General features: G+C 39.6%; 2 protein-coding genes across 6 annotated transcripts in view; both read left to right on the top strand.

The window, feature by feature from the left end:
• Nucleotides 1-6,658, top strand: part of SMG1 (SMG1 nonsense mediated mRNA decay associated PI3K related kinase) — a 97,604-nt gene extending 90,946 nt beyond the window's left edge. For all 4 annotated transcript variants that reach the window (XM_027098126.1, XM_027098124.1, XM_027098125.1 and 1 more), the window contains one exon: nt 2,023-6,658. In XM_027098126.1, the coding sequence (XP_026953927.1) occupies nt 2,023-2,100 (78 nt within the window). In that variant the 3' untranslated portion in view covers nt 2,101-6,658. The remainder of the gene's footprint in view (nt 1-2,022) is intronic.
• A 2,406-nt stretch (nt 6,659-9,064) lies between these two features.
• On the top strand, nt 9,065-17,229 carry ARL6IP1 (ARL6 interacting reticulophagy regulator 1). 2 transcript variants are annotated; one of them, XM_027098127.1, is made up of 6 exons: nt 9,065-9,200; nt 11,395-11,528; nt 11,964-12,083; nt 14,480-14,597; nt 15,193-15,277; nt 15,709-17,229. In XM_027098127.1, exons 1-6 carry the CDS (start codon nt 9,165-9,167, stop codon nt 15,825-15,827), a joined length of 612 nt encoding a protein of 203 aa, XP_026953928.1. In that variant the 5' UTR covers nt 9,065-9,164; the 3' UTR covers nt 15,828-17,229. The 2 variants fall into 2 exon arrangements, with proteins under 2 accessions (XP_026953928.1, XP_026953929.1); XM_027098128.1 differs by lacking the exon at nt 11,964-12,083.
• The last annotated feature ends 751 nt before the right edge of the window (nt 17,230-17,980 follow it).

Raw genomic sequence — 17,980 nt, 5'->3', positions numbered from 1 at the left:
CATTTTAGAGAGGGCTGTGTGAAGGTTTTGAATGAAATAAGGATGACATTTTGGGTGTCATAGTATGTATAAATAGTAGTATCTATAAAGTGTTCTTGGGTGTCAGTTTGTCTGAAGTTATTACTCTGAAATTTTATCATTAGTGTTTCTAAAATTGTATATATAAATTCAGGAATGAATTCTTTTCCCCATAGCTGTTTATTTTGAAAAGTTTCAAACCTATAGAAATATAGGAATGCTCATATACTCTTTACCTAGAATTGGTAGACCAATTGTTGATGCTTTCTTAACGTTCGCTTTACCTTTCTGTGTATGTGTGTTCATACACACAGTTTTTCAGAACCACATTTGAGAGTTAGTTGCAGACATTCTAACACTTCATGCCTAAATACTTTGTCTCCTAACCAAAACATTTTAATAATATATAGCTATGATATAATTATGTAATTATCAACTCAGGAAACTTAACATTGATGTTAACCATTGACTTCTATCCAACATTGAGTCCATATTCAGATTTCTCCAATTATCTTCAAATGTCCTTTATTACTTAGCCTGCCTCTCCTTAACCACCAACCCAACCCCACCCCAACCCATACAAGATTTAGTCAAGGCTTATCTTGAATTTCATATACTTGTTCTACTTTTAATCTCCTTTAATGTCTAGAACAGTTCCTGAGCCTTTTCTTTCTTTTCTTTTATGACACTTATATTTTTGATGTGTCCAGACTACTTGGTTTGCAGAATGTGTCTCAGTTCGTATTTGTCTGACATTTTCTTCATAATTAGATTCAGAATCAACATTTTTCGCAAGAATACTTCGCCAATGATGTGTTCTTAGAATCTTACATCGGGGGCATGTGTGTGTTTGTGCTATCTTTGTTGTTAAGTTAGATCACTTGGTCAAGGGTTGTGTTCTCCTGAATTCTCCATTACACATATGCCTTTTCTTCTGTGGGGTAAAAATTTGAGACTTGTGAATGTCCTATTTTTTTTAATGGTTTGGCATCCACAATTCAAATTTAACATCAACAAGGAAAGTGTTTTTTTTTTTTTTTTTTTTAAAAACACTGTTACATCTCTGTATAGGATCTAAGCTTAAGCTCTTCTTGTTTAAGACTCATTCTTTAGAGAGAGTTCGTCAAGTTTGTCAAAAACCATGGACGGTGTTCTGGGTCCGGGGGTATCCTTACTTCAGAAACTTTTTGGTAGGTTAATGGGCTGTGTGCTTTCATGACTGTGCATCTTAGGTCTCTGTCCATCTTTTTAAAGGATGCTTGGCTATTGTGCTTTTTATTCTGATAGTTATTAAATTTTATATGAAAAAGTTAAGGGGCTCACAGGAGTGGGGTAAGTATAGAGTTCTTTGCATACAACTTTTGGTGTAGGTTACAATTGAGCAGCCTTATATTGAGCATTTACGATATAATTGGACCCTGATGGGTGCTCTGGATAGAGATAACGATTATATCTCTTACTATAAAAGAAAATTTAGCTGAGTCAGAATCAACAGATATGGGGACTTCCCTGGCAGTCCAGTGGTTAAGGCTCTGTGCTTCCACTGCAGGGGGCGTGGGTTGGATCCCTGGTTGGGGAACTAAGATCCCACATGCCGCACAGTGTGCCCCCCCGCCCAAAAAAAAAGAAGAATCAATAGATATTTGCTGAGTACCAATCTGTTTCAGAATCTATCTGCTGGGCACTTTTTAATGCACCTAAGCATTTGCCCAGTGAATTCATATGTTTAATCCCAAGGGCACCTGTGGGGTCAGTGGTGCTCTCTCTTCATCTAAGGATTCATAAGGCTTAAAGGGGATTGTGACTTTCCCAAGACACACATTTGTAAGTTATGGAATTATGAAGGAAGCTCAGATTACTTAACTTCTCTTCCCACCATGACAACTACACATCTTTGGGTAATTAATTTGGGAACTTACTCCTAAACAGTTCATATAACTCATATATGAGCCATGTTCTTTCAAGTTTTAAATGGCTTTAATTCTATCCTGCCTATTTTTACAGGTTGACTATGTCATTAAGGAAGCAACTAATCTAGATAACTTGGCTCAGCTGTATGAAGGTTGGACAGCCTGGGTATGAATGGCAAGACAGTAGATGAGTCTGGTTAAGCGAGGTCAGACATCCACCAGAATCAACTCAGCCTCAGGCATCCAAAGCCACACCACAGTCGGTGGTGATGCAACTGGGGGCTTATTCTGAGGAAACCTAGGAAATCTCGGTGCGCTAGGAAGTGAATCCTGCAGGACAGCTGCACTCAGGGATACGCCCAACACCATGGCCTGCAACCCCAGGGTCAAGGGTGAAAGAAAGAAAGCTCACCGCCTGAACACGGAGATTGTCTTTCTGCCACAGAACAGCTGCAAACGTGTCAGGAGGTTAGCTGCAGAAAGAAATCGGGATGCCGCGGAGCACAGAGTGATTTGGAACTCCATTCCACCTGACCCTGTGTGTACAATCCAGGAAAAATCAAACCCCGCTCAGAAACAGAGAAAACTGGGGCCGCCGCGACACAGCCAAGGAAGATTTGATGCATTCAGATTCTTGCATAACACTTGTTGCTTGGCAACAGTACTGGTTGGGTTGACCAGTAAGTACAAAAAGGCTATGCGATATGAATTTCAGAAATGGACTGAAGAAGGAGAGCTATGTAACAGATAACACTACGTTGGAAGAACTTCTGAAATGAAGGGAAAAAACCCACCCCATCCTCCTCCTCCCCAGCCCCCACCATCTGCCCATCCCCCTTTACTTGATCTAGTAGCTTAGCCATCTTTCACATTCACTTTTATTTCAGTCCTTATACTTCATATTCTTCCATCTCAATGCTGTTAACAACTTATATTTGGAGTGATAAACAGAAATTTTTCCAAAACCACCAGTAACGTGGAAAATGCAAGGATGGTTTAAAGGTCTGGTGATCACATACAAAATGTAATTCTGATTATTTAAGTCATTTCTGTGATTCTATCATGTACAGTTTCCAGAATTGTCACTGTGCATTCACAGGTAATGAATCTAACAGACGTTTGATTTAATGTACACTTCCCTTCGCTTATAGTGTACATTTTTGGGAGGTCATTCAAATTTTCCCTCTTCTGTGATTGCTGTAGTTTCTTTCATAGAAAGTAGCTAATCCAATGTAATCTTTTACCTTTTTAAAAACCAGGATAGAGTACCTATTAGAGTTTTACATTGTTGATGACAGATTAACAATAAAGTGATGTTCTGGTGGAGGTAGAGTGAAATGTTTTTTTAATTCAGTTTTCTCATTTGGTACTTTTAATTTACAATTTACAAGGTGTAAATTAAAAGTGCTTTAGTTTACCTGGCATTTTAGGACATATACATGAAACATCAGCAAAAGTGCGAACCACCAACATCTTTTATTAAGTTCAGTTATTAGTGTGTGAAGTACTTTACTTTTTCCACAATTTTAAGTTTCCTGTTCAGTAGTGAATTCATGATCAAGGTTTCCTTAAATTTAGCATTGCATTTCAGTACTGACTGTGTAAGCTCAATTGTTGATCCAAAATAAAAATCCAGACTAGAATAGGATTCCTAAAGTCACGTATCAACACAAAGTAGAACATGATTAAAATCTGGATTGAGTACATTTTTCCTGCATTTTAGAGATTAGCACTGTGATCACTTTCTAGTTGCCAGTCTTCACAAACTTGAAAGGTATTAAGGAAAAATTCCACATAGCTCTGGCCTTTCCTGTATCCTCATTGCCACGTTAATATATAATCTTTAAATACTCATGGGAGAATGCATTTCAGTATCAGTGCTCTTCGAATACTTTGACAGGTATTACAAGAAAGGTGGTATCTTTGAATACCCCCATGTGTCTAATAGCAAGTTAAGGAACCTAGTGCATCAAATTTTATTTTCTTCATTCATCTTGAACCTTATTTTCACAATCAAAACAACCTATCTGGAATAATAATGCCATATTGTGTTTTGCACACTGCTTTATTTCCTAGAGGCTATTGCACTCATCACTTGATTACCTCTACTCTCTCTCAAGATTAAACAGTCTTTCAACAACATTCTTTGTCACAGGAAAAACTTATATCACAGTGATAAAACAAGTTCACACTAGTTTGTCCCTATAGGTAGTATTCAGAAATTGCTTCTTCTTTGGTAAAGAAGATAAATGAAATAGGTTAATTTTATTGCCTGTGAATTTCAGGCTTCAGAGGTACCTGGCACCTTATCCTAGGGAAAACAAAACAGCTTTACATAAAAAACATGCGTCTCTGCTAAATTGTCCATCACTTTTACTTTAAAATGGTCCCTCAGAGAATAGTGTGGCATATACATGTTTGGTTGTAGGGCAGATAGGAATAACTGGGGACTTCAAAGCTTGCTCTTCACTGCACTCTGGACAACAAGACTCCCAGTCTGTACAGTTTGGCTTCTTCTGGGAAGTCATTTGGCAAGTAGCCTTATTTTGACCTGTTGTAAGAGAACTCAACAGTCAGATTTAATCAGAGGTACAAAGGCCTTGGTGATACAGCAGTTTGAGAAGACAGGGATATATTTTGGTGATTATCTTGTAAAATAATGTAAAGTTCAGAGTGCTGTGGTTATGAAGTCATGCATTTTTGATGATACAGAAATACCTGTGGAAAACCAGGGGTCTGCCTCTCTCTTTCTCTCCCTCCTTCTCTCTCACCCTCTCCCTCCCCTTCCCCTTCCTCTTGCTCTCTCTCCCTCCCGCCTCACCCCCTTCCCCTGTCTCTCTTATGCTCTCTCTCTCTCTTTTTCCCTCTCTAAGATTCAGGGGGTACAGAATAACTTATGACCCTTGGAAATTGAAGTTTATCTTAAGTGTTTTGCTGTCTTTAATTTTCTAGAATTGCCTGAGTTTTAGTTGATTTATCTGTAAAGCTGTGGAGGCTTAGTAGTTTATGGTGCTGTCTGTGTTTCTCTTTTACTGTTTCTTTGGTGTGTCTTGCAGTATTTCATTATTTCTGGTCATGAATTCTTCACATAGTTTGCTAGATGGTTATTAAGATTCTTTTGTGTCTGACACTTGTGAGTTTTTTGAGATGTGTGAGGTTTCTGTGTGAGAACTGAGAATCAAGCTCTTGATCTGCTTCCCTAAATTGCTTTCTTAGAGCCCAAACCCCAGGTTCAGGGTGAGGGTTTATAATACAAAGAAGAACTTCCATCACTTCTGCCCTTAACACTTGCCTCTATTACCTGAACTTAGTATGTAGTGTTCTTTATATTGTCCAGCGTTTGATGTTATCTGCATTGTTTTTGTTTTTAACTGTGGTTGTTCTGATGTGTGAAATTTAAGGAAAGAGCCATTAAAAAATTCCAAGCAGGGCAATGCAAGTGCAGCCAAATATTAGAGTTGATGTGCAATCTTAGGTCCTTTTAAATTTGGGGTGATATAGGCAGTACTTTGAATTGAAAAGTCTTCCTGGCCTATTTTCCTCCACATATTTGTGATTACTCTGGGGGCTTACTTGTTTTGGCAGTACTAAAATCAAAGAAGCTGGTTCTTCTTTTCTCCCAATTCTTTTCATATTAAAGAAAGCATCTACAATTAGCCTTGTTAGCTTCTGTTCGTATACATCAAAAATCAGTGAACGCTTTTCTGTTAGCACATTTAAGTACCTTTGTTTTACATAAAACCAGATAAATATGAAAACCAATGACCTTCCATTCTGTATCTTGAGATTGTAAAATGCCAGTAATTTAGAGCTAGGACTTTCCCCCTCCCCTTAAATCTAGGAGGTAGACTATGTTAATGGTAAGGGTCACTTAAAGAAGTGACAGATTTTTTCATTATTTGGGTTGTATTAGAAATACTCCTTCTATGGGGAAGAACTAGCAGCATAAATTTTCCAAACACTGGGGAAGGAAATTCACTGTATTAGGAACCCGGAAGGGTTTATTGCACTTTTCCTGCTTTTTTTTATGCCTGGGTAAGAGTATCACCATCTCTTATTTACAAAAGGGCAAATGGACTCCAATTGAGAGAAGCTTTATAGGTTCAAGAGTTAGTTGTACAACATGAACCATTCAGTCTCTTGCTTTCCATGGGAATTTGGGCTTACTAGGGAAGCTGTTGTGCTAATGCAAAAGTGTCATACAATTAGCTCGGCTTTTGAAGATGATAAACTTAATGAATTGAATGTTGTTCTGAAATGCAGACTTGCAGAATGTTTTTATGTCTTTCGAAGCAGCTTTTTTTTTGTTGTTTTTTTTGACCCAAGTTTCAGCTCCTGTTTGAAGTTCCTGTGTCAATTATTTTTTGGTTTAAATTTTCCTTATATTTCCACCTGTGATGTCAATGGCAACATCACACTTCACTTGTTAATTTACTTTACCCTTATTATGTAGAGCAAATTGAGTTGAACTGAATCTTCCTTGTTCTAGTAACATTGTATAAATAGAGTGGATTCTCTGTACAAAAGGTTGTAATGCCTCCTGATGGTTATAATTTTGTGATTGTATTTAAGGTTAAAAGTTGAATAAATCACACCAGCTTCCTGAAAGTGTTCATAATGCAACTTTTGGAAAACAAAAATACATGGCCTACTTTGTGCATATTTGCATTAACGTGGCAAAGATTGTATGAAATACCTGTTTTTCAAAAAATAAAGTGTTAAAAGACGTAGGATTTAAGCTCTGAATTTGTTGAAGTAGTTTCCAGAAAACTTAATTTTGGAATATGGGGAGATTTTTTTTTTTAAAGCTAATTATTAATACCTACAAAAGTTTAAAAACTTGATTCTAAAAAATGTATTTTACACTCAGTGTTCTAATAGTATTTTTGAATAGCAGTAGAAATTTTACTTCAGTGGGAAAGTTCTTAGTATTAAGGCACAATTTATTAAGCTTAATTTTGTATTTCTTTAAAAACTCCTGTAGAATACTATTGACATGTATATCCCTGGTGTATGAAAGCTCTGAAGGAAAACAATGTCCAGCTTGTTTTAATATCTAGAAATCAGATTGCATTTGTTGCTGCTAGATTATGTTAGGATTTATGTTAACTGTTTAGCCACCTGATATATTTCAAAAGTTCGCATCCTGCCTTTGTAATACCAAAAAAAAAAAAAAGAAGAAAGCTCCAAAGGAAGCTACACTAAGTGTGGGTGTTTTTGTTTTTTTTAAATAGGGCAATTGGAAGGTTAGTTAAGGAACTTATAGAAGTGATCCTAGGCTGTTAAATTGCAAATCATTCTGGGCAAATGTTCCTTGAGTAACAAATACTCTATGGAGAACCCATGCTATTTGAAAGCCATTTCTTCAGGTTTTTTTCACCTATCTCAATTTCACAAGCTGGTGTTGAAAAGTCTTTCTTCTGAAGTTGTACATAGGGAACTTGGGTGAAAACCAGGCACATTCTGTAGCAAAAACTGATTTCCCAAAATACACGGGGCAGTTTTTAAAGTCTAATAACCCCACACCCTGTCCTTTGGAAGAGGGCGTTGCTGTGCCTGTGGCGAGATCTCGCGCTCAGCACTCCGTATATGCACTCACTGTGTGGCTGCCGACTGACTGGGACCTTTTGATTTCCTTTGGAATAGGTAGCGGAGGGCCTGCTCCTCAGAGGTCACAACTTTAAAATCTCCCAAAACGGGCTGTCCAACTGGCTGCATTTTACCTACATAACCTGTTTTACCCCAACATTCCCTTAATTGGCAGTTTATTGAAGAGTCCCCTTTCCTTGCAAAGGCTTTTTTTTTACCCCCCTGAACTGTTTATACCTGAACAGATGCTTTATTTCTTTTCAAAGTTCCATGGCAAATTTCACACCTTTTTTGAAATTCACAGTGCTCCGGTCCCCCTGGTTTTCTTAGGAGCAGCATGTGTTGGCTCACATTTCTTTATGTCTTCCCTGAAATCTTATGAACCCGGTAGTAATTTAAGGGATGCTTTTAAAATAAACTCGATGGCATAATATAGATGACTATAAAAGGGTAAAAGGCTGGAAGTTGAAAGCTACGGTAAGTTTTCCTGAAAGAGACATCTAACCAGGTTAACATTGGCATTATTTTGTTTGTATTGAGTAATGAAAAGTGTTAATGCATTTTGAAATCCTGGAGAGAAATATGTAGAATTCTCTCACATAGTTCATCTAATTCTTAGATTGCAATAAATTCCACTCTTATGAGAGGGTTTACATCTTTCCTTAGCATGACCTTAGTAAGAAAGGATCTGTCAAAACCAGTCCCTTTTTGGAGGGGGAGCTCGTAGTTTAAGTGAAGTGCCCCACAAAGAATTTCCCCAAAGAACCCATGAAAATAAGCCAATTTTATAAGTCGGTGCATTTTTCACAAGTTCTGAAACTATGCCCAGATTTCCACACCGTCTCCGCCGCCCCCGCCCCTCTATCAAACTAAGGCTTTATTCCTAATGGGTAGGGAAGGAAAAATTGCAGAAAATCTACATAAATGGCCCCTTTCACCAGTACTCAAAACCTCCTGAGATGGGCACGAGTCCGCGAGTCATATATCTGGGTCTAAGCTGCTTAGCGGCCTGGCTAGGGCTGCCAGAGCAGGTATTAGAAGAAAGGCGGGCTGGCTAGGGGCACAGCCAGGGTCAGGGCCACCGTCTGGGTCGGGAAGAAGATCCCAGCCAGCCAGCCTCCTTAATCACAATGCGGTTAGCGTCACATGCCCATCTCTGCCCTCCGCCTGATATTGGGTGGCATATTTCCTTGAGGACTAAATTCCAGAGAGGTACCTTAGCTGCTTTGAGGTCCCCCGGAAGAGTCCGAGAGCCACCATGGCGGCCCTCCCTGGGGATACTAAGGCCGTACCAGGCCCCGTCCAGGGGCAGTTGAACCGATTCCGAAAGGCCTGGGCGGGGTGTAGCACATCTCCTGGGTGCTGATTGGTTATTCCGTGTCCCCGCCCCCTCGGCCCCGCGTGGTCTCCTTCTCCTTTGATCTGGGTTTCAAGACAAGCGCTGAGCAGCGGTTGGTCCGGCCCGCTTAAGCGTGATCTCGATTTGCCCAATGAGGAGCGAGCTTCGCGGGTTCTGTCGGGAAAGGCAGCTGGCCTATATAAACGGCCTGCTGGGCGTGCCCTTTCGCTAGGGTTGTCGTGAGTGCCTCTGAGGAAGGCTGGCTTTTGGGGGCGTTTTGCGCTCGCTGAGGGGGCACCTCGGGAACAATGGCGGAAGGAGATAATCGCAGCACCAACCTGCTGGTGAGTACCAGCTCCTCGTCGCGAGGGAACCGAGCGGGGCCTCCGGACTTCGGTGCGCTGCGGCCTCGTTCCTATCACCCGCCGCGGGCCCGGCCCTCCTCTCCGTTCCCAGGTGCAGGCGACGACGCCTGCCCTTTGGGCTTCTTGGGTAACCTTTGCTTGGCGGTCACTAGTGTCGACTCCTAACATCCCCTGGGGAAGGTGCACGACGGGGCGAGGAGGGCGCGTGATCATTCAACGCGACTAGGGGTTGAGGAGGAAGCGGGAGAAGGGGGGCTGTGGCCAGCCTGGGGTGCAGTCCTTGGCAAAGGGCCGCGAGGGGCTCATCGAGCGCTTTTGCGGCCCAGACCCCAGCTGTATCTGGGTTTCCCCGTCTTTGATTTTAACCAGGATGTCCGTTCGCCCTTTTCCCCTAATACTTGGGCAGGGGTGGAGGGTCAAAGGGCTGCTGCCGAGAATTTCTTTTAGAGCTGGCACAGCTTTAAAACGGCAGGGAGGCTGCGAGCTCGCCGCTGGGAACTGGAGGTAGGATCCAGCTGGAGGGACAGTGGCAGGTTCTGGCGTTTGTCTGGAACGTGTAAGTCTGGGCGAGGGTGGGGGGTGTCCCAGGACGATTTTAGAGTAAGCCGGGGTCGGAGGGAACTACAGTAAGGTTGTATCACAGGCAGACAGTTTTAACCTCAGCACGAATCCCCCCTCAGGATCTAGGTAAAAACGAGAGAAATCCGTCCATCTTCTCAGTTGCCTATCCCCAGGAAAAGGCATGCTACTCACCACCAGAACAACAGTGAATAGAGAAACCAAATTATTTAATTTTGACTTTTGATTTTCCAAGAGCTCAGGTGCTAACGAATTAAGTGACTTTGCAGGGCAGTTTTGATTGTGCGTGATTTTCATTTTGCATTGGTTTTTAGATATGCATGACCTCTGCCCCCTTACATGCACACACACCACCACCCCCTTTTCTATGGTTAGCCTAGTGAGCCCCAGCCAGGTTTCTTTTAAGAGTTGATCGTTGCCCAAGTTCACACAGCTATTGAAACAACAGATCCTGGCCTGGAGCTCGGCTGCTCTTTCCACAGAGCAGTGTGACTTAATTTAAGGAGAACAAGGCCTTTGGCCTTGGATTTGCTGGATTCAGATATGTAAACCTCTGTGTATCTCAGTTTCCACATTTGTAAAATGTGGAAACTGAGCTTGTTGGGAGGAGTAATTAAAGTATAAGCACATAATATATTCAGCAGAGTTTCTGCCACATGGTAATCTCTTATTTAACTATATTAAGCATGGTATATAAAGTCAGAAACATTGAGGTCACCTAAGTGTCAGTGTGGCACAGATAACATCTTTATCAAGATTAAGCTGCCCTGTCTCCTGTCATTTGCATATTTCCCTGTGGTAACAGTTATAAGAACACATGGGTTTCCTGTTCCAAGTTTTTTTTCTCTACCAAAATCAGCTTAAGGGCTTTTTGCCCCATTAGCTCATCTGAGAAGTCTACTTGCAGCTGATGGTCAAATTTGCAGAGAAATTTGAAGTCTAACCAAAATGTCCTGATAAGTGTAAGAAGCATTTTATTGAGATATATTGGGCTTAATATGCCTTTTATAATTTTGTAAAAGCACAGTAGTTTTCCTTAATTGTGCAGATGATGCCAACATCTAAATGATTTCATTGCACAAAGAGCTATTTTGGAAATTGAATGCTGTTCGGGAAGAGGCTTTCCTAATGGATTCAGAAGTAGGGGGCTAAATCAATGAAATGACAAAACACCAGACCAGTTGTAACTACCTGAAATGAGAAACTTTAAGTGATCCAATTTTATACTCAGGGTGCTGCCACTTAGTAGTGCATGGCTTTGGGAAAGTGCATTCTGAGCTCGCTTTCTTTAATTGTAAAATGGCTCTGATTATCCCTATCTTAAGGGGTCTATAAGGATTATGTTACATAATGCATGTAAGAGAGTAGCCCAGTGCTTGGACTTGGAAAGTGACCATTAAATGATAATTTTTTTCCCCATTCATTTCTGTCTTTGGTTTAAAAATTGCGTTTTTCTGAGAAACTAATTTGTTTAAGATAGTGATTTGTAGGAGCTGTTTTACATACCTGGTGCCTTAGAAGAATTTAACTCTCTAGGAGCCACAGAAATGTTGAGATTAGTAGAATGATCGCTTTAAATGTTACTCATATGTAGGCTGCAGAGACTGCAAATCTGGAAGAGCAGCTGCAAGGATGGGGAGAAGTGATGCTGATGGCAGATAAAGTCCTCCGATGGGAAAGAGCCTGGTTTCCACCTGCCATCATGGGTGTGGTTTCTTTGGTGTTTCTGTAAGTGAGCTATTAAATTTCTGTAGATTGTGCTTGTTACTCATAAGGGCTCAGGTTCCATTTATGGAAGTGCCTGAATCTGTAAAGAATGCCTTTGCTTAGAGCCGTTTGCCTAGTTTTCAGAATTTGTAGTACTTTGTAAACTCAGTTATCAAGGCAGTTGAATAAATCTGTGGCTCACACTTTTTGGTCTTAGGACCCTTTACACTGCTAAAAAATGTTGAGGACGCCAAAGAGCCTTTGCTTCTTCATGTTTACATTAACCGTTACAGCTGTGATGTCATGAAGCTTCCGGAAAACTACTTGTGAGAAAATTAGAATAAAAAAGGTGAATAACATCTTTGAGAACCAGAGGACTAGGAGGATAAACATCTTCAGCTAGGATTAATGAGGTCTATGTTTTTCTAACCTTTATTAATTTTTTTTTTTAAACAGGACTATCTACTATCTAGATCCATCCGTTCTGTCGGGTGTTTCCTGTTTTGTTATGTTTTTGTGCTTGGCAGACTACCTTGTTCCCATTCTAGCGCCTAGAATTTTTGGCTCCAATAAATGGTAGGTGGCATAATGATGTGGCAGTCTAATTTCTGAGAAGTTACTGCACCAGGTAGCTATGACTAGTGTGTTGTAATTAAGCACAGAGAATTGTCTTAACCATCAGGTGACTAGGGGTTAGATTTATCGTTTGATGTAAAGAATTTCTTAGCTGATTCAGATATAAATCACAAACTTCCGGTACTTATATCTCCATAGTTCTTTTATACTCTAGCATTTATTTTGACTTTTTTTTCTTCCTAGACCTTTTTATTGAAGTGAGGCTTTTTTAGGTAATGTTTTATCAAGGATTGCAGACCTCATAATGGGCTTTCCATAAAAGTACTATGTCTACTTCTACATTTTTTCCATTGATATTTAAGATATTATAATATTAATTTCACCAATTACTTTTGAATGAATATGAAAACAGTAACGTAGATTTTTTTTGCCTGTTCATTTAGCAACTATTTATTGAATGTCTACTTTTCTATTAGGCAGACTCTTCTGGGTGCTGTGAAATATTTTGACTTTTAAGATTCATCTTGGGACTTCCTTGGTGGTCCAGTGGTTAAGACTTCACCTTCCAATGCAGGGGGTGCGTGATCGATCCCTGGTCGGGAGCTAATGCCTCCCGGCCAAAACATAAAACAGAAGCAATATTGTGACAAATTCAATAAAGACTTCAAAAAAAAAAAAAGAAAAAGATTGATCTTGTGTTTCACGTTGAGACCTTGAGGTAGTGCAGTGGAGGTTAGCAAAAGTGCTTTAGAATACGTTCAAGCTGTATGTATATAAGTGGGTTGTTGATTGCATTTATACCACTCTTTGAACGGGTTACTTATGAGTTCCCAAGATAAGTGGCTGTGGATCCTGTTAAAGTATTTTTTAACTTCCTTCTGGAATGTTGCATTTCTCTTTTGATCCAAATAGTGAGCAAAACTAGATATAGGAATGGATTTTTTTCTCCTAGCTGCTATACTCCCTTGGTTGTTTATTTTAATTTAATTGGTAGTCTACTTGTGCCTGTCGTTTTTCGTTCTCCTGATAATAGCAAATTATAAAATAATTCTATAAAAATAAGAATTTTAAATGTAGGGTTTGCTTAAGTTATGGGATAATTAAGCATTTTTGTATTGAAATAAAGATGTTTCTGCCATAGCACAATGGTTAGTGTTAGCAAATGTGCTTTGAATTGTTTTTCATTGTGCTGCTGTTTGGGGGGCAAGTTTGTAACTATGCAATGTAGCAATTTAACAGAATCAACCTCGGACCCTGACTTTATTAGCCAGATAACATTCTAATCTGCTAATTCATAACTCCTGGAGAAGAATTTTCAGAAGTAAGCTCTTGAAGTTTCGTGGTAATAGTATGTGGCTCAGTCTTATCTACAGAGCGATTTTGTTTTTTGACCTTTATGAAGAAGGAAGGACACTGTTGCCTAGCCACAGTCCAGCCTTGACTATGGGCAGCATACAAGGTCTGATTATTTATAAGAAGTTCCAGGGCTCAGTAGAAGCCCTTCTACTGTATCTGTCACTGCAGATTTATAGGGACAAGGACTAGAGGAGAGAAAGCAACACATCTCCAGCATAGGGCTTACTTTTTATAGCAGCCATTATGTCTGTATAAGCAAAGACAGTACAAAGGCAAAAATCAGAACCCAAAATACATTATAAACTACAAAGGGCTTTTTGGAGGATCTTTTTGTATTCTTACTGCTGTTTTGTTTGTGATTATATTTTCCCTCAATGGGACTAAATTTATAAGGAATTTGGATTTGAGCTCTTTGTGGCTGCCTAGGCCTCAAATGTATGAAGCCCAGTGGAGGGTATTGTGCTTTGAATGCTAGTAGTTATTATCTTACTGACGAGTGCTTAAATATAACTGTTTGGTTGAAACTTCACATCTTCCTCAAGGACTCTGATGGGTCACCACCCAGGATTCATTGGGATCTGCAAAATAATATAGGAATAGAGAAATTAATTCATACTGATTTCTGCATGACTCATAGTAGTCATGAGGTTTTTGTTACTATCATTGACCAAATTTGGCTTTAGAACCATAGATGGCCATTACTTTGTACACACACGTGTGTCTTTATGTTAAAACTTATTCCTGTGCTATGAAAGGAGTCTTTTTTGCTATGCTGAGCAGCTTGTGGGATATAGTTCTCTGACCAGGTTTTGAACCCAGGCCCTCTGCAGTGAGAGCACAGAGTCCTAACCACTGGACCACCAGGGAATTCCCAAAAGGAGTCTTAATGGTTTAAGAACTTTTTCTATAACATAATGGTGAATCATTGTTGTTTTTATTTAGATTTTCTTTAGAAGATAGTTTCTGAAATTTGAGAGGACGGTGTATTTCTGTTTACTGTTAAGATTTGCCTATAGTAAAAGGGAAGATTCTTTTCCTAGGACCACTGAGCAACAGCAGAGATTCCATGAAATTTGCAGCAATCTCGTAAAAACTCGACGCAGAGCTGTGGGCTGGTGGAAACGCCTCTTTACGCTAAAGGAAGAAAAGCCTAAAATGGTACTTTTTTAGTTTTGACTTATTTAAGTAAAGCAACATTTTAAGATTGAGTCAATTTTTGCTTCATTATAGTGTAAAGCCTTTTTGCTTTACTCTAGTTGTAGTTTGATGTTTATCATTATCTGTTGGTTTAACTCCTCTGAGTACATTCATAAATATTTATCTGTATTAAACTAAAAGTTAAAATTACATTTTGCATTCAATTTTTTATTCTTGTAGAGGTGAATTTTTTGTTTCTCTTTTATTTACTGAAATAAATGTAAAAGACATATATTTAGGAAGCATTTGTTCTCTTTTCTCTTAGCTTCACTTGAGGTTACTATGTGAAGTTATTAATTGCAAAAGTAGTTAACTTACAAACTACTTAATTTACATACAGAATTATAGTTATTCTAGGAGAGAATGTATGTAAATTCTATAAAGGAGACCTAGGGAGTTTTCTATGGCTTTTATATAATATATAGATACTAAATATTTTTAAAGAAAAGTGGGAATAAAAACGGAGTTATTTTCCAATCTTGGAAACAACCTCCTAAAGTTTCGCTTCTTAGTCTGTTTCTAGGAGTTGATAAATTCTTGTTATTTTCATTATTAGTACTTCATGACCATGATCATTTCTCTTGCTGCGGTTGCTTGGGTGGGACAGCAAGTCCACAACCTCCTTCTCACCTACCTGATAGGTAAGTCTTTGAGGACAAACTGCAGGCACATCCTGGCCAGTAAAGTCTAACTGGAATTTAGTAAGCAATATGTTCCTGCTCCCTGAGTTCCAGGCAGTGATTAAGGAACTGTGTGAGTATGGAAAGATGACTAAATCCCAGGTCCTTGTTTTCAGTGAGTTTGTGGTCTTACTGGAAGTTAAGACAAAGAACTAATAACCAAGGTAGAAAGTAATGTGCAAGAGGTAAAAATAAGCAGTGTGTCTTATCTGAGGTTGGGAGGTATGAAGCAGAAGCTTCTGGGGATAAATACCAATGGAAATAATGGGTTTCATGTTACTTCCTCCCATTAGAGTGTGTAATAGTTTGAAGAACTACCTTCTATAAAATGTTAGAATCTTTGGGAAGTTAATTGCTGCCTTTGTAATTTTGTTTTTGTTTTTAATTTTAAGTGACTTTCTTACTCTTGCTTCCTGGACTAAACCAACATGGAATCATTTCGAAGTACATTGGAATGGCCAAAAGAGAGATAAACAAGCTTCTCAAACAAAAAGAAAAGAAAAATGAATAATACATCTGCTTTATGCAGTGTGATTAATGGTGTATACATTGTCCTTGGGGACAGTGTCTTTTATGCTGTCTGGATACTAAAATGTTACAGATGTAGCTCTTTGCTGTCCCTCATTCTGCCCTTAGTTAGTAGAAATTCTGACTTGCCAAGTAAGGCTTTATGCCCAGTGTCTTCATGGGTGTGTTGTCATCCGCTGGCCTTATATGGACAACTCATTCATCATTACCACTCGTCTTGGTTTTTCTCACCCAGGGTTAATTGAACTCTTACTTTTAAAGTAATATAGTGGTGAACTTCATCCTTTAGTACAGTTAACAGTGGCCTGGGATAACTGTTCAAGTTGATCTTTGCTGTAGCTGGATACAAGATAGTGGTCTGTGACTACAGGAAGCTGGTTCTACTGTCTACTTCCACAGTCTGCTTAAACAACTGTCTGGCTTCGTGAATATAGAAACCAAGTTTACCACTTCTGATGAAGAGACCAGTTAAGATTCATTCCTCATTCTGTTTCGACACTGTGGGAGAAGAATCCTCATGGAATAAAATGAAAGTAATTCCATGGCCTAGTATGTGTTGGCTTCTCCCTTGTGCAGAATTTAGCAATTTGTTGGAAGCATTGATCCTCCCTCCCAAATGGGTAATCTGACAGGCTTAGAACTCTTGTTCCCGTGCACTTAAACTTGAAGTTAGTACATCCTTAAGTGCTTTTTAGTAGCAGGCTTACGCAAGATGGTATTTAGGATTTTTAGCATACTTTTGATTTCAGATTTTCGCTAAATGAAACTAAAGTACATAATAGGTTAAGAGTCATGTCTATGACCTTCACTCCAAGACCAGCCGATAAAGAACAAAACTCATCCTGTGTTTAGTCAAGATTCATTTCAGTAGAAAATCCTACTAGTTTTTCAAGACCAGAATAAGCCTTTAAAGGTAAGCCTCAAGATTCTCATTTTATGGTATCACTGGCTGCTTTTGGTCCCCATAGATGGAGTAGTTGAAATCTGTAGGAATGAACCTCTGAGGGCTGGAAATGTGACATATTTGGGAACAATTCTTAAACTGATTAACTAGCTGTAATATAGTTTTGTGAATTTATTGCACTGATGCTGTAAAACCTGGACCTTGTGGTGTATCTGTTCCTAAGTAAGTGTTGTTTTCTCTCCTTCAATATTGCTGTAAACAGTGGCACCCATGTAGCATATGTTTGACTTCTCTTTTTTTAATGTTTCGTATACAAACTACCGTAATTTACATGTGTTTCCTCACTGTGAATAAGCTTGTCTTCCTAGATTTTTGTGTGTATGTGTGTTCTACCAATTAACTACTTTTGCAGTTTTAATCCTGTATTATTTCTTCTACTTTGTTTTGTGTAAAAGGGGAAAAATAAAAAAGCTGGAATCCCTCCTTGTGTCCTTTCTTTATAGCTTAGCCAGTACAACGTTTACATGATCGGATTTATGTACCCAATTAATGAACTACCCTGTGTGATCATTACATGGCTATAAGGTGCTCTTTAAGAATAAAATGAAATAAAAGGTTTAAATTTATTCATTCAGTAAACATCCAGGCACCACCCTAGATGGAAAAGGAGATACAATGAATAACTGATGGCCAAAGGTGATGTGTGAGAGGGCCTGGTTGGAAGAATAGGCAGGGAGCCATGCAGGAGAGAGTGCCTGCCCAGGCACCTCTGTACCCTAGGGCCTAGCTCAGAATTCGGTACCTGAGCTGCTCAGTAAATAATTGGTGGGTGACTTTTGTCTGCACTTAGAATTTTTTAAAAAATAGAGCCCCAGGCTTCCCTGGTGGCGCAGTGGTTGGGAGTCCGCCTGCCGATGCAGGGGACGCGGGTTCGTGCCCTGGTCCGGGAAGATCCCACATGCCGCGGAGCGGCTGGGCCCGTGAGCCATGGCCACTGGGCCTGTGCGTCCGGAGCCTGTGCTCTGCAACGGGAGAGGCCACAACAGTGAGAGGCCCGCATACCACAAAAAAAAAAAAAAGAGCCCCAGTTGGATATTTTATCATTAGGCCTTACTATCTATACGTAGTGGATCCTGGGAACAGATTCAATGTCAAATTAAATCTCTTTGCTCCCCCTCTCCCCAAAACGTATGGATCCTTCCTTGGAGCCTCCTGGGGGCTTGATGATGTCC

This window comes from Aethalodelphis obliquidens, unplaced genomic scaffold, assembly GCF_003676395.1.
Source record: "Aethalodelphis obliquidens isolate GAN/ISIS:26980383/991018 unplaced genomic scaffold, ASM367639v1 scaffold120, whole genome shotgun sequence".
Lineage (NCBI taxonomy): Eukaryota > Metazoa > Chordata > Mammalia > Artiodactyla > Delphinidae > Aethalodelphis > Aethalodelphis obliquidens.
The sequence above is the reverse complement of the archived record's forward strand: the minus strand, read 5'-3'. Positions and strand labels throughout refer to the sequence as shown.